The sequence below is a fragment of the Procambarus clarkii genome, chromosome 1 (assembly GCF_040958095.1).
Source record: "Procambarus clarkii isolate CNS0578487 chromosome 1, FALCON_Pclarkii_2.0, whole genome shotgun sequence".
Classification (NCBI taxonomy): Eukaryota; Metazoa; Arthropoda; class Malacostraca; order Decapoda; family Cambaridae; genus Procambarus; species Procambarus clarkii.
Genome location: NC_091150.1, coordinates 30902451 through 30920604, shown reverse-complemented (window position 1 = coordinate 30920604; position 18154 = coordinate 30902451). Strand labels below are relative to the sequence as shown.

The window sequence follows — 18154 nt, the reverse complement described above, 5'->3', positions numbered from 1 at the left end:
ACATAAACACTAAGCCACACAACACATTGATTCTCTATATAAAAGTATGCCATTTTCATATATATAAATGTCATATATATATATATATATATTGTATCTAGATTATTTATATAATATATTTACAAATACAAATGTTGCTTAAAGACATTATTTTTGGGCGTTGAAACCTTTTTTTTTTTCATTGAATTCATTTCATAATGAAACCACAAGATACATGAACGCCTTGTATCTGCGATAAAATATTGAGGCAGTACAATGGGATCGAACCTGCGTCGCTGGATTCCTTCGACTACTTTTATGATCATCATCATGGTTCAGTGGGTAGTGTGTGTGTGTGTGTGTGTGCTCAGGGATGTGGGGTTCCATCCAGTGTTTGCTCATTCAACTCATTTAGCTGACACATTCTGCATGTTCGACATCTGATGAGTGGTGAAGAGTGTCACGTGGTCATCACTGTCACCTCTCCCATGTCCTACAGGACCCTTGAGGTTTCTGTAGATACATGTATCAGCACATATATACATATACATATACATACATATGCGGAAAAACCACATGTGAAAAATAGAGAATGCTTAACGCGTTTTCGGCTACATCGCCATCATCACAGCATTTTAAAATGATATATATATATATATATATATATATATATATATATATATATATATATATATATATATATATATATATAATATATATATATATACTAATATATATATATATATATATATATATATATATATATATATATATTAGTATATTTTGGTAGCAGTCTTTCTTGCAAACATATGTTGTTGAATATGACTGAAAAGGTAAGATTAATAATTCTAACACGAATTTTCTCAATATTTCTTATGTTTCTCTTCACTGTCGATGGTAATTGAAATATCAATTCTCAAAAATTAATTTTTATTTATGGTCTGATGCCTGAACGCATTTCGTAATTCTTATTACATTTTCAAAGACTTAGGTTACACATACAAATTCATCGTACTTATACTCGTTTTTGGGTGAGGTGATATGGCACAAAAGTTTTGGGTGAGGTGACAAACACAAGACAGAACACGAAACAATGGGTATAAATTGGGTATTAAAACATAAGAATGGAAGTAACTGCTGAAGGCCTATTGGCCCATACCTCCTCTTCCTGCTTCTATGTTGGTTCAGGGTCTTGAAGTGGGTAGAATATAGTTGTGCATTAATTGGCTGTTGATTGCTGGTGTTGACTTTTTTATATGTAGTGCCTCGCTGATGTTGAGTCTCCTGCTACCGCTGTATCTATCGATGATTTCTGTGTTGTTTGTTAAGATTTCTCTGGTGATGGTCTTGTTGTGTGAGGAGATTATATGTTCCTTGATGGAGCCCTGTTGTTTATGCATCGTTAATCGCCTGGAAAGAGACGTTGTTGTCTTGCCTATGTACTGAGTTCTTTGGGGCTTACAGTCCCCAATTGGGCATTTGAAGGCTTTGACGAATTGGTTTCCTTCAAGGCGTTCTGTTTGGTGTCTGGGGAGTTTTTCATGAGTAGGTTGGCCGTTTTTTTTGTTTTTGTTTTATAGTAAATTGTCAATTGTATTTTCTGATTTTTGTCTGTAGGGATAACGTTCCTATTAACATTATCTTTTAGGACCCTTTCCTCCGTTTAATGAGCCATCGAAAAGAAGTTCCTGAAAAATAGTCTAATAGGGGGTACAAGTGTTGTGTTGGTTGACTCTTCAGAGGTTGCATGGAGTTTCACCTTTCTTTTTATGATGTCTTCAACAAAACAATTAGAGAAGCTGTTGTTGACTAGGACCTGCCTTAGCCTGCAGAGTTCTTCATCGACTTGCTTCCATCCTGAGCTGTGGCTGAGAGCCCGGTCGACGTAAGCATTGACGACACTCCTATTGTACCTGTCTGGGCAGTTACTATTGGCATTGAGGCACATTCCTATGTTTGCTTCCTTAGTGTAGACTGCAGTGTGGAAACCTCCGCTCCTTTCGGTGACTGTTACTTCTAGAAAGGGCAGCTTCCCATCATTCTCCATCTCGTAAGTGAAACTCAACACAGAATTTCGCTCAAATGCCTCCTTCAGCTGCTGCAGACATCTGGCATCAGGTACCTGCATGAAAATGTCGTCAACATACCTGCAGTATATGGCGGGTTTCAAGTCCATGTCAACTAAGACCCTCTGCTCTATGGTACCCATATAGAAGTTCGCAGACCATCGACAGTGAAGAGAAACTTAAGAAATATTGAGAAAATTCGTCTTAGAATGATTAATCTTACCTTTTCGGTCATATTCAACAACATATATATATATATATATATATATATATATATATATATATATATATATATATATATATATATATATATATATATATATATATATAATATACTGTATAGCTATACTCACTCCTCTCAGTCAGCATGAAGGACTACCAGCGAATATTTGTGTTGTGTTAAGATGTATATATTTGTGTAATGGTGTTAGTATCAGGATTTCCTTCCACCCGCTCCCTCTGGCACCACCGTTTCTCATTGCGAGCATCATGTATTTATCTATTCTGTGAGTTTTCCTTAAGATCATGTATGTTGTTATCATGTTCACTCTGATTCACCTTTCTTCCAACGTGGAGAGTTTGAGTTCCCTCAGCCTTTCACTGTGAGTCACTTTCCTCAGCTCAGGGACAAGTGTATCCTGGTATCTCTGTACTTGTTCTGTTTGTTATGCGCTTTCAGGTGTAGACTTCATTCCAGCGCTGCTTTTTCAGGAACCTGTCTTGCGTAGGTTGTATATGGCATTCTGAAGACCTCTGTTTCCTGGTTCCTGAAGGCTACTCTCATGCTTGCCAGCTCGGGGGACAGGCTTGGTGCTATATATATACTCCCAGATCTTCTCTTTGTTTCATGAAACTGTTTCCCCTTGAGCCCGTGCTGTCTCTGGGGTCTTTACCCCTCACCTATCCTCATTACTTTGCATTTGTCAGGGTTAAAGTTAAGCAGTCATCTGTCCGACCACCGCTGGAGCGTGTCTGATCCCCCTTTAGTCTCCCACTGTCAAATTCGTTTCCAATTTTGATCAAGAATTTTGCATTTTGTGGTCCCAATACCGGTCCCTGATGTACGGTACTTGTATCCCCGCCACTCCGACGTCTCTATTCTGTTCCCACCAGAGAGATATCCTCTCACCCTTCCCATCACTTGTCCTATGTGGCAACTTGATTTTCAAGTTTGTATAGGAAAATTTTCTGTGCAACTGACAAGGCAAATAAAGTGAGCCCAGCCTTCTCTCTCTTCTGTTTTATCATTGTCATTTTATCATAAAACTCTTGATTTGTCAGGCACGATCTTCCTTTAATAAATTCTTTTCAAGTACTTTCAGACAAAGGTTAATATTTCAAGTCCACTACGGGCTCACCATAGCCCGTGCTGCTTGGAACTTTTTGTTCCAGGTAGCGAATCTTAAACAACAACAAAGTTAATATTTCTAAGTGTTCACGAATCGTGCCCTTACGAGCTTCTCTAGCACCGACACAGGGAATGCTCGCATATGACAGTAGCCTCAAGTTCAGTGACTCCTGCCTCCGTGACTGTCTTCTATTTGGAGACTACATTGGTGGTCCTCCCTACCTTTGGCAGTTGGTTCGTTAGGATCCGTAACCTTCGTGTTATCCAGCTCCTTCAGATGTCTCCTCGCCTCTTATCTCCTCATCTTTATTTCGTTGTCTTTCCTCGGGGAAAGTGTTATGCTGGGAGATTTGGCTCCCTTTTAAATATGTCTAGGAATATATAATTTTGTACTTCACAGGTCTTGTTATTTTTGTGTATCTGCTTTCTCTTTTCTCTTGGCTAATTACCTGTTTGTTTACCATCAAATGTCTTATGTGGTAGCGTAAGCTTGGCTTGCTCCTTTACCTTGGCTGCAATGTTATTTTATGTTTCTTCTCTACCTCGCGAGTATATATATATATATATATATATATATATATATATATATATATATATATATATATATATATATATATATATATATATATATATATATATGTGTGTGTGTGTGTGTGTGTGTGTGTGTGTGTGTGTGTGTGTGTGTGTGTGTGTGTGTGTGTGTGTGTGTGTGTGTGTGTGTGCTGTCACAACCTAAAAGTACCGGTTCTAATTGGCTGAGCAGCACCAATGGGCCTCACTAACAACTAGTTCCCGGCTGCGCTATGGGCTGACAAACTTTGCCCCACGTGTCGTCCATATCACAGTGCAAGAGACTACCTTAATGCCGAACTGAGCCCCACCTTCCAGAGTCGAGTCCTAAGGCTGGTATGACTCGACTGGTCAAGGCGACCATCATTTGCACAGAACTGCAACAAGTGCTAGATTCAAACCTCCCATTCGATGTTTGCTAGTGCATTCATACATATTCTTCAATAATATTAACAATTGGGAGCTAAAATACATCGTACATATGATTAGTCTAGTTTCTCATCTATTTTTTAACTTATTCAAAATCTATGAAAATCATATAGTGATTTCAGGCTAGTAGTGAAGAATATTTAATTGTTTATTGTCTGACACAATAACTATGGCTGAGTCTTTCTCAGCAAATAAGTTCACTCTCACTCTACGGTCCCCCACTTGAGAGAGTCTTAGATCATGTACTGTAAGGATTAGTTTTCTCACGTTTATGCAGGTACACAACACCAAGGAATCCTTACAGTAGTTTGCCGAACATGTCTTTAAGTGTCCAGTTTTATCATTCTGACTATTTGCAAGTTTGGGAAACAAACTGGCATTTTAATTGTTAATGCTGATAACTGTCGTTGTAACGCATGAAACAATGTCTCGGTTATCTCTATGTGCGTTGGTTCAGTACTTGTTCGTATGCTTGAGTTGTCTTCTTATATATTTTTGGGAAGAAAAATGATTTTTATTCTTTATTTTAATTCATGAAATGTTATTGTGATGGAGAAAGTTTCATAGTCTAATGTTCCAGTAGAAGCATGTCTTCTCATTCTGTCTCAACCGGATGTACGAATATGCTATAACCGGATGTACGAACATGTTATAACCGGATGTACGAACATGTTATAACCGGATGTACGAACATGTTATAACCGGATGTACGAACATGAGATGTTTGTGAGTCTAGAAGCACCAGCACACTGTTTACACATGTTTATCGCTGAAACACTTGGTGACTAGACATGTGTGATGGAGGTGTTGTTGACCTTCAAGGCCGGGTCGGTGGAGGGCACCGCCTTCCAGCTTGGCGTATATCGCGGAGTGCGTATTGTCATTACCGAGACGCAACACGGCTTGAAGAGACTGCTGAACGTCTCCCTAAACTGCTGGCTCATGGAGCAGTACAACAGGAAGTTGATGGCACTGTTAAAGAGCACCAACATGTCCATGATCTCCCCGAGCTTCTGGTAGCAGGGGAAGAACCCGGAGTCGGGGATAACAGTTAGGAGACCCAGGATTCCTTGTGGTACTTCAGACGCGAGAAACAACACAAGAATCGCTAGTAACATTTTTGTGACTCGATCTGCCTGTCGGCCAGGGTCAGTTCCCCGGACTAACGAATTCCCTTTCATGAGCTGTGTACGTCGCTTTGCGGCTCGTAGCAATTCTTGTATGAGAGCGAAAGAGAGGCCGGTGAGTGCGCCGCATGGCAGGAGCTTGAGTATAACCGCATAGATCCAAAAGTTGATGCTCTTCATCAGTCCGCCGTGAGCCTGCGCGAGGTCACTGAAGCCCACAATGTACAGTGTCTGCCCTTGGTGTTCCAGCTTGCTTATGGTGAAGTTGAGGTAGTTGGAAATGTTGCAGAAGAGCGAACAAAAGAAGGCGGCGACAATGACGGTGCGCGTGCGTTGCATGGAGCACCAAGTAGTGTTGTTCTGAGGGAAGGCGATGGCGATGTAGCGCCAGACGGCCAGAGTGACAGTCAGCCAGATAGATATGGTGTGGAAGACCTGCGCGAAGTGGGCGTGGAAGAGGACGAAGACCGCCCACCCCCACGAGTACCGGGAGGCCAGCGGGCGCCCGTGCCACACGTACTGGTGCATGGTGTAAGGGATGTACTCGACCATGACCAGCAGGTCCGTCACCGCCAGCCCCGTGAGGACGGCGTTGGTGGGCGAGACCATGGAGCGCCTGGTCAGCACCACCATGTTGATGACGTTGGCCACGGAGCCGAAGACGCACACCACCAGGGACAGGCAGCCGTGCGCCGCCTGGTAGCTCTGCCGGAGGTTGTCCCACCCCTCCGTGCTGCAGTAGTCCTCCTGCACGAATACAACAAGTTATAAAAATGGTCAACAATAGCAACACTTACACGCAGCTACACCACCCACATACAGCTCCGCTCCTGTGCCAGTTAAGTCCACTAAGGGGGTCACCATAGCCCGTGCTACTTGCAACTTTTGTTCCCAGTAGCTGAATCTAATACAACAACCACTATCCAGAGCCCTGAAGATTACTCCCCCCCCCCCGTGGTGATACAAATACACGTGATACAAATTGGGTCGTGATACATACTGACACGTAATATATGCTGACATGATACATATTTACGTGATAAATACACGCTGAGAGGTGATACATACTGACATGTGATACTGACACACTTGATACATACTCATACACGTGCTTTGGTCGACCCTGAATCTCAACACTTAAATGACTCAACCATATTATATCGACCCGGGCACCACCGAGCACCCAATTTATCAAATTCCAAAACAAGCAACACAAGCACTCGAAACAGTCACTTTCTTAAGCGGGTACAAGAGTTGTCTTCAAAATGTTCTTGACGCCCACTGTCCTTGCACACAAGGCTTATAATACCCCTCCTATACTTGCATCAAGATGTTACCACTAGACAAGCTGTTCAGGTCTATAGTGGTAACAACTTCTCAGATGTCATCAGAGGTATTCTGAGTGACGTAGGCTACAGGAGCCGGCCCTAAAGAGAATTATCAAATCTGATTGTAGAAAAGATCTGAGATACGTGAATATTAGTGTATATAAGTAGGTAGAAATATATATGTATAAAGTAGGTAGGTTATTGGGGGTTATATCTAGAAGCTTCAGTAATATATTTATAGGGACGAGAGGTATACCCAGTCTCTCGGTAAGTATACACTGAGGAGGAAAGGGAACTATAAGGAGAATTTGCCAAGCCATTACGATTATAAAGCACTGGGAAGGGGTCAGCTTAAGGATTTGGGATAGGACGGGGGAAGGAATGATGCCCAACCACTTGGATGGTCAGGGATTGAGCCCCGACCTGCAAGAAGCAAGACCGTCGCTTTACCGTCCACCCCAAGTGGTTGGGCAGTACATCCACTGAGAGTCTACTTTAGTCCTGAGGTATATTTGGGTCTAAAATATATTTGCTGGTTGGTCAGTAAGCTATTGTGGAGCCCTTAATAACCCTCCGGAGGTTGATAGACCTTAAGTCCAACAACAAATTAATTCTTCAGCTTTATCTTGCCTGTGCTAAGTCCCATTCAGACTATGCAGTTCAGTGTTGATCAAGTGAACACATACAGAGGAAGATAATAAAGCTAACCTCAAGAATTAGAAACCTTCTTTAAGAAGAGTTATTAAAAACCTCCTTTTAAATATTCTAGAAAGGTAAAAACTAAGGGATGACCTGATTTCAATATATAAATTAAAGGCTATAACTAAGAGGCTAAAAATAAGGTGTTAAATTTATAAACATTGACCACGAAACAATGGGTACAAGTCGGATAAGTGTAGTTCCAGAAAAAGTCCTAGGTAAAAACTGGTTTGGAAACTGGGTTGTAGATTTATAGAGCAAATTACCGGGTAACATAATAGACTTGGGATCGCTGGATTGTTTCAAGCGTAGGTTAGACATGTATGTGAGTGAGTTTGGGTGTATATAAATAATTGCTGCCTCGTATGGACCAATAGGAACCTCCCGTCAAGCAGAGGTCATGGGGCGCCTCTGACAAGTGTTGAGCAGTGAACAAATAATTTATTTAATTCCCATTGCCGGGGACAGGAAGCCTGTATTTAGCCGTGGCCTAGTACTGGCCTTCCCCAGGATGCAACCCACAACAGATGCATAACTCCTGTTACTTTACTGCTAGGTAAACAGAAGCATGTAGTGAAAGAAAACGTGGCGGACCGTTTCTATACTGCACGGGCATTGAGCACGATTGTGAGTCGAGGACGTAGACCACTGTGCCACCAGTTGCTATGGGAAGGGTGTGAAAGCCGACCTTGATACATGAAATACCTTAATTAGCGGCTTAACGGCGCGCACCACCAGACCCTCAATGGTTACGACTTAATTAGAATACCAAGAGATCAAAGTGAGGAAGCTCCAGCCGGAGCTGACTGTCTCGCCAGCATCACATATCTCGCACAGTCAAAGACGGTTAAAATAACTCCCGAGAGAGTTGGCTTATTTTGACTGACGACCTGTACGTTTGTTGGGGTGTGCAGGGAGATGTTTCGCTCAACATGAGCCTGTTTTAACAACCTGTTCTCTCCACTAATACATCACGTTTTGACGTCGAAAGCCCTCATCAGACAATATAGGATGTACTAAAGTCATAGTGGCTCACAATAAACAAGTTCTCGGTCATCGGTTAGATTAGGTTTGGTTGGGTTTGGTTAGGTTCGGGCAATTTAGAATAGTTTCTTGACGTGGCGACTCGAGAAGATGGGCTAAAATTTCACAATTTCACCATCTGGCTCTAACTAAGAAAAAAGTACTGTTTTTCTAGGGGGCCAGATTCACGAAGAAGTTACGCAGGCACTTACGAACCTGCACATCTTTTCTCAATCTTTGACGGCTTTGGTTACATTTATTAAAACAGTTTACAAGCATGAAAACATCCCAATCAACTGTTGTTATTGTTATAAACAGCCTCGTGGTGCTTCGGAGCTCATTAACTGTTTAATAATTGTAAACAAAGCCGCCAAAGATTGACGAAAGGTGTACACGTTCGTAAGTACTTGCACAACTGCTTCTGAATCTGGTCCCCTAGGCTGTTTCGCACCCCGAGGATAACAAGACTATTGACTCCTATCCATCTAGATCTCACGCCTTTTATACAACACAATAACGTTGATCAGACCACACACTAGAAGGTGAAGGGACGACGACGTTTTGGTCCGTCCTGGTCCATTTTCAAGTCGATTTGAGAATGGTCCAGGACGGACCGAAACGTCGTCGTCCCTTCACCTTCTAGTATGTGGTCTGGTCAACATAATTTAGCCACGTTATTGTGACTCATCGCCTGCACAACACGATAACACCCATATCAGGCACAGTCTCCTCCAGTAACTTTGGAGGTCCTCTTCATCTTGGCGACCAACTCAGTCTGATATATTTATTTTAAAAGTTCCGAGCAAAATCTCAGCTGTAAGCTTAACCAACTTCTCCTTCGCGTTAAAATGATTTAGTGCAATTCAAAGCAGCACAAAATGTTGACGCTTCTTCGGAGTACTGAGTATATATATACGCCTTGATAGGTTAAAATGGGTCGCGTGGGTAAGTATGCGTCTAGTTACGCAAAAAATCTCTTCTATTTGAGGCTTCTGAAACGGACTGAGAGTTCAAGGGGAGATTCCAGAGAGAGTTGCATGGTTTTACTGCGTGTGCTTGCACGACATTGTCAATTGATCTGTCAACTGCCTGTCTCGGTGGATCTGTCAACTGCCTGTCTCGGTGGATCTGTCAACTGCATGTCTCGGTGGATCTGTCAACTGCCTGTCTCGGTGGATCCGTCAACTGCCTGTCTAGGTGGATCTGTCAACTGCCTGTCTAGGTGGATCTGTCAACTGCCTGTCTAGGTGGATCTGTCAACTGCCTGTCTAGGTGGATCTGTCAACTGCCTGTCTAGGTGGATCTGTCAACCGCCTGTGTCTCAAAAAGGGCATGTGGAGATACAGGCTTCCTGTCCCCGACAACGGAAATTATTTTCTTAGGTGAAGTATTTTGATAGGAAAATAGCTACCCAATAGTTTCCCCAATAAGTATGGTAATGGGAAAACTTGGTGCATAATTAAGAGTACCCGAGGTACCCTGAGTACCCGAGGTACCCTGAGTACCCGAGGTACCCTGAGTACCCGAGGTACCCTGAGTACCCGAGGTACCCTGAGTACCCGAGGTACCCTGAGTACCCGAGGTACCCTGAGTACCCGAGGTACCCTGAGTACCCGAGGTACCCTGAGTACCCGAGGTACCCTGAGTACCCGAGGTACCCTGAGTACCCGAGGTACCCTGAGTACCCGAGGTACCCTGAGTACCCGAGGTACCCTGAGTACCCGAGGTACCCTGAGTACCCGAGGTACCCTGAGTACCCGAGGTACCCTGAGTACCCGAGGTACCCTGAGTACCCGGCTCGCCGGTACTTTCCCCAAGTCATAAATTCATTCAACAGCGTCTGAGATGGTCACTTATGATCCTTAAGCCTAAAGCTGACCCGCCAGGGTGGTGCTGACAGTCGGGTGTGGTCTTAAAGACCTGGTCTACTGTACTACCCTAGTTGTGCTTGCGGGGGCTGAGCTCTGGCTCTTTGGTCCCGCTTCTCAACTGTCAATCAACTGGTGTACAGGTTCCTGAGCCTACTGGGCTCTATCATATCTACATTTGAAACTGTGTATGGAGTCAGCCTCCACCACATCACTGACTAATGCATTCCATCTGTTAACTACTCTGACACTGAAAAGTTCTTTCTAACGTTCCTGTGGTTCATGTGGGTACTAAGTTTCCACCTGTGTCCTCCTTGTGTGTTCCACCCATGTTAAACAGTTTATCTTTATCTACCCTGATGCTAGAGATGCCATACCAATGATGATTCTCTTTAAGACGCTAGTGCTCTCTCTAGAGTGGAGTGCTGCTGCACAATGACAGCCCCTTTCAAAGCTGGAGAAATTGCTGACCTGGAGAGCGTGCACAGATCCTTTACTGCTAGAATCCACTCAGTAAAGCATCTAAACTATTGGGACCGACTAAAATGCCTAAATCTGTATTCTCTTGAGCGCAGGCGGGAGAGGTACATAATAATTTACACGTGGAAAATAATAGAGGGGCTGGTCCCAAACATGCACACAGAAATAACACCACATGAGACCAGAAGTCATGGCAGGATGTGCAGAATACCCCCGTTGAAAAGCAGAGGTGCAACAGGTACTCTGAGAGAGAACTCTATCAACATCAGAGACCCGAGACTGTTCAACACGCTTCCACTACACATAAGGGACATAACTGGCCGACCCCTCACACCACAACCTGTTCTCTTACAAATTACGTCTGAATTTGGTCGTTTACTCGTATGGCCGAAAATGGACGTAACTTGAAATCGGCTCACGAAAGTGATGTACTGTCCCGTTTTCTGTTTGAGTCCTCTGGCTTACTCATAATAATAATAATAATAATAATAATAATAATAATAATAATAATAATAATAATAATAATAATAATAATAATAATAATAATAATAATTAATAATAATAGAATTTTATTCATTAAAAGTACATACATAGATGCAGAGTTACAAACATACTGTTGGAATTATAGATAGAGCTAGTGTATATATAATACCTAAAGCCACTAATACGTACAGCATTTCAGGCAATTCTAATCATCTTTCGGGCCACTAATACGAATAGCGTTTCGGGCAACTAACCTAACTCGGTTAGGTTAACAGAGGAAACTTTCACTTAACGTTTTTCATGACGTTTTGAAACCTTAGGAGAATTTCCTGCCCTTCAAACCTACCAGAGGACCCTTAACTTACTGTTTTGGAAAACAAAATCCAAAATTTAATAAGAAAAAAAAAACATCATTTTTTCAAATTACGTCCATTTTCGGCCATACGAACAAACGGTCAAATTCAGACTTTATTTGTTAATTAATCTGAATTAGTTAGTATGTGGCAAACGTAAAGTAAGTGTTAGTAAATATATATTTACTTGGACCAATGCATTTTTAGCGCATTAGTTCATCTCGCTAACAACAGCTACACAACAGAGGGGTGGGGGGGAGGGGGGGGGGAGGGGGGGGGGAGGGGGCGGTTACACAACAGGTGTCACAACACCTGCGAAACGTGACCAAACTTTCTACTTTATAAAACCTTTTTTTTTTGGTATTCCTCTTTACAAACTCCCTCGTAAGTCTGCGGTTGTTAACGCTGCTAACGACCCGCGATAGTATCGGTAACGCCCTGGACGCCGCTGACTTCACATGTGAACTTCAAAGTCAAAATTGCGTTATTATAATGACATAATTTTGACTGTTTCAAAAACTATTTTTTGTACATTTCAAAATTGCAGAAGGACCGTCCATATATATATATATATATATATATATATATATATATATATATATATATATATATATATGTACGATGCGTGTTTTGATAAGCCTACCTGTCATGACTCGCAATAAGACAATATTATCAACTGGACCAAAATGGTCCCGGTTTCGATTCCCCAAGACAGGACGGAGACGTTTGGGCACATTTCCTTACACCTAGTGCCCTCTGTGTACATGCGATGAGCCACAATAACGTGGCTGAAGTATGTTGACCAGACCACACACACTAGAAAGAGAAGGGACGACGACGTTTTGGTCCGTCCTGGACCATTCGCCAGGACGACTTGAGAATGGTCCAGAACGGACCGAAACGTGGTCGTCCCTTCACTTTCTAGTGTGTAGTGCCCTCTATTCATCTAGCAGTAAATAGGTGCTGGTGAGTTATTTAAGACGCTGTGTTCCCGACAATGGGAACCAACTCGACCTATTTGTGGTGGAATCCTGGCTGGGGCATGATATAATCCTGGCTGGGGCATGTTATATAATCCTGGCTGGGGCATGATATAATCCTGGCTGGGACATGTTATATATTCCTGGCTGGGGCATGATATAATCCTGGCTGGGACATGCTGTAATCCTAGCTGGGGCATGATATAATCCTGGCTGGGGCATGATACAATCCTGGGTGGGGCATGATATAATCCTGGCTGGGGCATGATATAGACGTGACTATAAACATGACCACCACTGAGCAAAATCATGTCTATATCTCGCTGGCTCTGTGACCCACCAGAAATATGTGTTGACTCCCGAAAGGCTAATTCTCGATCGTATTTTGTGATGGGTCTAACAATTAAATGTTTGTTCTCATACTTCTGCAGTTTCCGTTGTTCTTATGTTCGTGAAACGAAAATGGCACGTAGTACATCTTTTTCTTTCTGAACTTCGACCCTGTCCATTGGCACGACATGCGACCAGATCTACCCCAGGGACATGCGACCAGATCTACCCACAGGGACTTGCGACCAGATCTACCCCCAGGGACTTGCGACCAGATCTACCCACAGGGACTTGCGACCAGATCTACCCCAGGGACTTGCGACCAGATCTACCCCAGGGACTTGTGACCAGATCTACCCACAGGGACTTGCGACCAGATCTACCCCAGGGACTTGTGACCAGATCTACCCACAGGGACTTGCGACCAGATCTACCCCCAGGGACATGCGACCAGATCTACCCCAGGGACTTGTGACCAGATCTACCCCCAGGGACTTGCGACCAGATCTACCCCCAGGGACTTGCGACCAGATCTACCCCAGGGACTTGCGACCAGATCTACCCCAGGGACTTGTGACCAGATCTACCCCCAGGGATTTGCGACCAGATCTACCCCCAGGGACTTGCGACCAGATCTACCCAGGGACATGCGACCAGATCTACCCCAGGGACATGCGACCAGATCTACCCCAGGGACATGCGACCAGATCTACCCAGGGACATGCGACCAGATCTACCCCAGGGACATGCGACCAGATCTACCCAGGGACATGCGACCAGATCTACCCAGGGACATGCGACCAGATCTACCCCCAGGGATATGCGACCAGATCTACCCCAGGGACATGCGACCAGATCTACCCAGGGACATGCGACCAGATCTACCCAGGGACTTGCGACCAGATCTACCCCCAGGGATATGCGACCAGATCTACCCCAGGGACATGCGACCAGATCTACCCCAGGGACATGCGACCAGATCTACCCAGGGACATGCGACCAGATCTACCCCAGGGACATGCGACCAGATCTACCCCCAGGGACTTGCGACCAGATCTACCATCAGGGACATGCGACCAGATCTACCCCCAGGGACTTGCGACCAGATCTACCCCCAGGGACTTTGCGACCAGATCTACCCCCAGGGACTTGCGACCAGATCTACCCCAGGGACTTGCGACCAGATCTACCCCAGAGACTTGCGACCAGATCTACCCCCAGGGACTTGCGACCTGATCTACCCCAAGGACTTGCGACCTGATCTACCCCCAGGGACTTGCGACCAGATCTACCCCAGGGACATGCGACCAGATCTACCCCAGGGACTTGCGACCAGATCTACCCCAGGGACTTGCGACCAGATCAACCCCAGGGACATGCGACCAGATCTACCCCAGGGACTTGCGACCAGATCTACCCCAGGGACTTGCAACCAGATCTACCCCAGGGACTTGCGACCAGATCTACCCCAGGGACTTGTGACCAGATCTACCCCAGGGACTTGCGACCAGATCTACCCAGGGACTTGCGACCAGATCTACCCCAGGGACTTGCGACCAGATCTACCCCAGGGACATGCGACCAGATCTACCCCAGGGACATGCGACCAGATCTACCCCAGGGACATGCGACCAGATCTACCCCAGGGACATGCGACCAGATCTACCCCAGGGACATGCGACCAGATCTACCCCAGGGACTTGCGACCAGATCTACCCCAGGGACTTGCGACCAGATCTACCCCAGGGACTTGCGTCCAGATCAACCCCAGGGACATGCGACCAGATCTACCCCAGGGAGAGCAGAGCTTTATTCTCAGGGTGACTGGTCGGCTACATCCTCATTAGGCACTCAGTATTGATCAAATAGAATCCTTACTGACCGAAGCAAACAAGGTTCCCCCTCCAGCTTTTATCCGGATTGAAGGTTGGCGGGCGTATATACAGGGGGCTGGATAAATCTTATTCGGTTCTCCAGCGAAATTGCAGTGATTGGTTGTAAAGGTGGAAGGCTGCTCACAGCACGAGGACCTTCTCCCCCACGCTCCATACTTGCCTCCGTGCCGTTGTTGTGTTGTGTTGTCTTAGATTCAGCTACTCAGAACAAGAAGTTCCAGTAGCACGGGCTATGGTGAGCCCGTAATCCTCAGTGCCTTTACGTCTCATGCTTATAGTCCCCCGTGGTCTCTGCTTCCCCCCCCTCCCCTCAGGTACACCTCCTCCCCTCTCCTCGTGTGTGTGTGTGTGTGTGTGTGTGTGTGTGTGTGTGTGTGTGTGTGTGTGTGTGTGTGTGTGTGTGTGTGTGTGTGTGTGTGTGTGTGTCCGGTCTCCTGCTTTCTACACCTATTTTCATCACTTTACACTTGCTGGAGTTAAGCTCTATAGCCATTTGTTGAATCATCCTTTCAGTTTGTTCAGGTCGTGTTGCAGTCGCTTACTGGCTTAACCCTTTTTATAATTTTAGCATTATTAGCGAACATTGATATAAATGAGTCTATACCTTCTGAAAGATCATTTCCGTGTATATCAGTGACAGGATTGGTCTGAGTAGAGAACCCTGTGGGACTCCGCTCGGTATTCTGAGATCTCCCTCCCCCCCCCTCCCTCATAGTAACTGTCTTCTGTTGCTTAAATATTCCTTTATCCACTGGAACACCTTGTCTGTTACTCCTGCCTGTTTCTAAGACTTATGCATCCGCCTCTTATGGGTTACTTTGTCAAAGGCTTTCTGGCAGTCCAATAAAGTGCAGTCTGTCGATCCTTCTCTTTCTTGCTTAATTGTTGTCGCCTGGTCGCCTATTAAAACTGTGAGGCACGATTTGCCATCCCTGGTCGACGACCGGGCCGCGGGGACACTAAGCCCCGGAAGCACCTCAAGGTAGCCTCAAGGTAGGTAGCCTGGACCCAGGATGATGGTGTGTTACAAAGTCCCTTCTCTCCAGATGTGCTACTACCTTTCTCTTCACACGGTCACTTCTTCTTTTCTTCTTTTCTTCACACTAGCTCTTCACTTTTTCTTCACTTTCTTCTTTCTTTTCTTCTCTTCTCCCCATCCCCTTGCACGGTACACAAGTTAGGGGACACCGGCCTGAAGTTCATGCATCATTCCTGTCATCTTTTGTTTTTTTTATATTGGGACAATATTGCCCGTCTTCAGCTCTCTGGTGTTTACTATTTGGACCTCCAGAGTCTTGGATAACATCTTTCTAACCGTCGGCTGTCTAACATACTGATTTACCACCGATTTCCTCTACCATATCTACAACATATATTTCTCTGTAACACACACATACATGCACACACACACATACACTTACACACACACACACACACACACACACACACACACACACACACACACACACACACACACACACACACACACACACACACACACACACACACTGGACCAAAGACGGGACCAAAGAACCGAAGCTCAACCCCCGCAAACACAATTAGGTAAGTACACAGGGGGGGGGGGCAGAGTGCAGCCACAACAAATTCTCTTTTCGGTGTTATGAGAATTCTCTCCTAAAATACCGGCTTCGAGAGATATATGAATTTACCAGTAATTAGTATGCAAAATATATTAAGGAAAGCTTCATCCTCCGCCATTAGGAAGGGCCGCGCATGCGCCATACCACCCTTACAAGACGAGGCGCGCCAAAGAACATATAACGAACCCCTTTACTAAATACGTAATACCATCTGGTATACTTCAGTGAGATATATCATCTTTCGCAAAATAAACAAGTGAGATATAAAATATATACCTAAAATTTGCATACGTGTTAGAAGCAAAACTTTTTTCAGGATACGAGTTGTTCATTGCCAAAACTTTTGCCACAAAACAGATAAGAGAACATCTTGAAAGACAAGTAATGAGCACATGTTCAAACTAAAGATGCACGAGCTGGAAGTGTTTGTTCATCTATCGTTATTCACGTTAAGGTGAGAGCTTGTCTCTTTTTTTTTTTGCAGGGGCTGGGATTTTGTGGCATATTAATGGCTTATATTATCATCTCCTGACTCCTTTATTGCCTCTTGGCTCTAAATAATTTATTTTCATTACCAACTTTTGACTTTTTGTGGTTTTTACGTCTGAGTGATTTTGGAACAACATAATAATTAGGAGAGGGAGAGAGAGAGAGAGGGAGAGAGAGAGAGAGAGAGAGAGAGAGAGAGAGAGAGAGAGAGAGAGAGAGAGAGAGAGAGAGAGAGAGAGAGAGAGAGAATCAGAGTGAAACTCAGAGAGAAATTGAGTTGAACTTCAATGGAGGTTGTTTCTCACTTGCTTGTCAAGAGAGATAAAGAGGAGAGGAGACACAGCTAAAGGGGGAATAGGATGAGAATGAGAGATAAGAACATAACTACATAAGGTTTAAGGACACTTCAGGAGACTTATTGGCCCATACGTGGCAGCTCCTATCTATCTCTACCCAAACTACCCATATTGTATATGTCTAGCCTACGCTTAAAACAATCCTGTGCTACCATGTAGCACAGGATTGTGCTTTGACACAGTACCCCATAAAAGGCTTTGACACATAAGCCCCATAAAACGCTTTGACACAGTACCCCCATAAAAGGCTGTTACAAAAGTTGGAGCAACAGGCAGGAGTGAAAGGGAAGGTGCTCCAGTGGATAAGGGAGTATCTAAGCAACAGGAAACAGCGAGTAACTGTGAGGGGGGACACATCAGAGTGGCGAGATGTCACCGCGGAGTCCCACAGGGCTCTGTACTTGAACCCATCGTGTTTCTAATATATGTAAACGATCTTCTAGAAGGTATAGATTCTTTCCTCTCAATGTTTGCTGATGATGCAAAAATTACGAGAAGAATCAAGACAGATGAAGATAGAGACTACAGGATGACCTGGACAAACAGGAGGAATGGTCTAGAAAATGGCTACTAAAGTTCAACTCAGGAAAGTGTAAAATAATGAGATTAGGCGAAGGGAGCAGAAGGCTGAACACAAGGTACCATCTAGGAGGTGAAATCCTGAAAAAGTTAAATAGAGAGAAAGATCTGGGGATTGATATCACACCGAACCTGTCCCCAGAGGCCCACATCAAAAGGATATCATCAGCG

The 18154-nt window shown here is 44.4% G+C and overlaps 2 protein-coding genes across 2 annotated transcripts; one reads left to right on the top strand and one right to left on the bottom strand.

The window, feature by feature from the left end:
- Positions 1–4114: 4114 nt before the first annotated feature.
- LOC123762723 (G-protein coupled receptor dmsr-1-like) lies at positions 4115–6455 on the bottom strand. The gene has a single exon (XM_045749482.2). The coding sequence runs from the start codon at positions 6150–6152 to the stop codon at positions 5178–5180; it is 975 nt and encodes a 324-aa protein (XP_045605438.2). The 5' UTR covers positions 6153–6455; the 3' UTR covers positions 4115–5177.
- Positions 6456–13710: 7255 nt separating this feature from the next.
- On the top strand, positions 13711–14910 carry LOC138362927 (uncharacterized). The gene has a single exon (XM_069321509.1). It carries the CDS (start codon positions 13711–13713, stop codon positions 14908–14910), a length of 1200 nt encoding a protein of 399 aa, XP_069177610.1.
- Positions 14911–18154: the final 3244 nt, after the last annotated feature.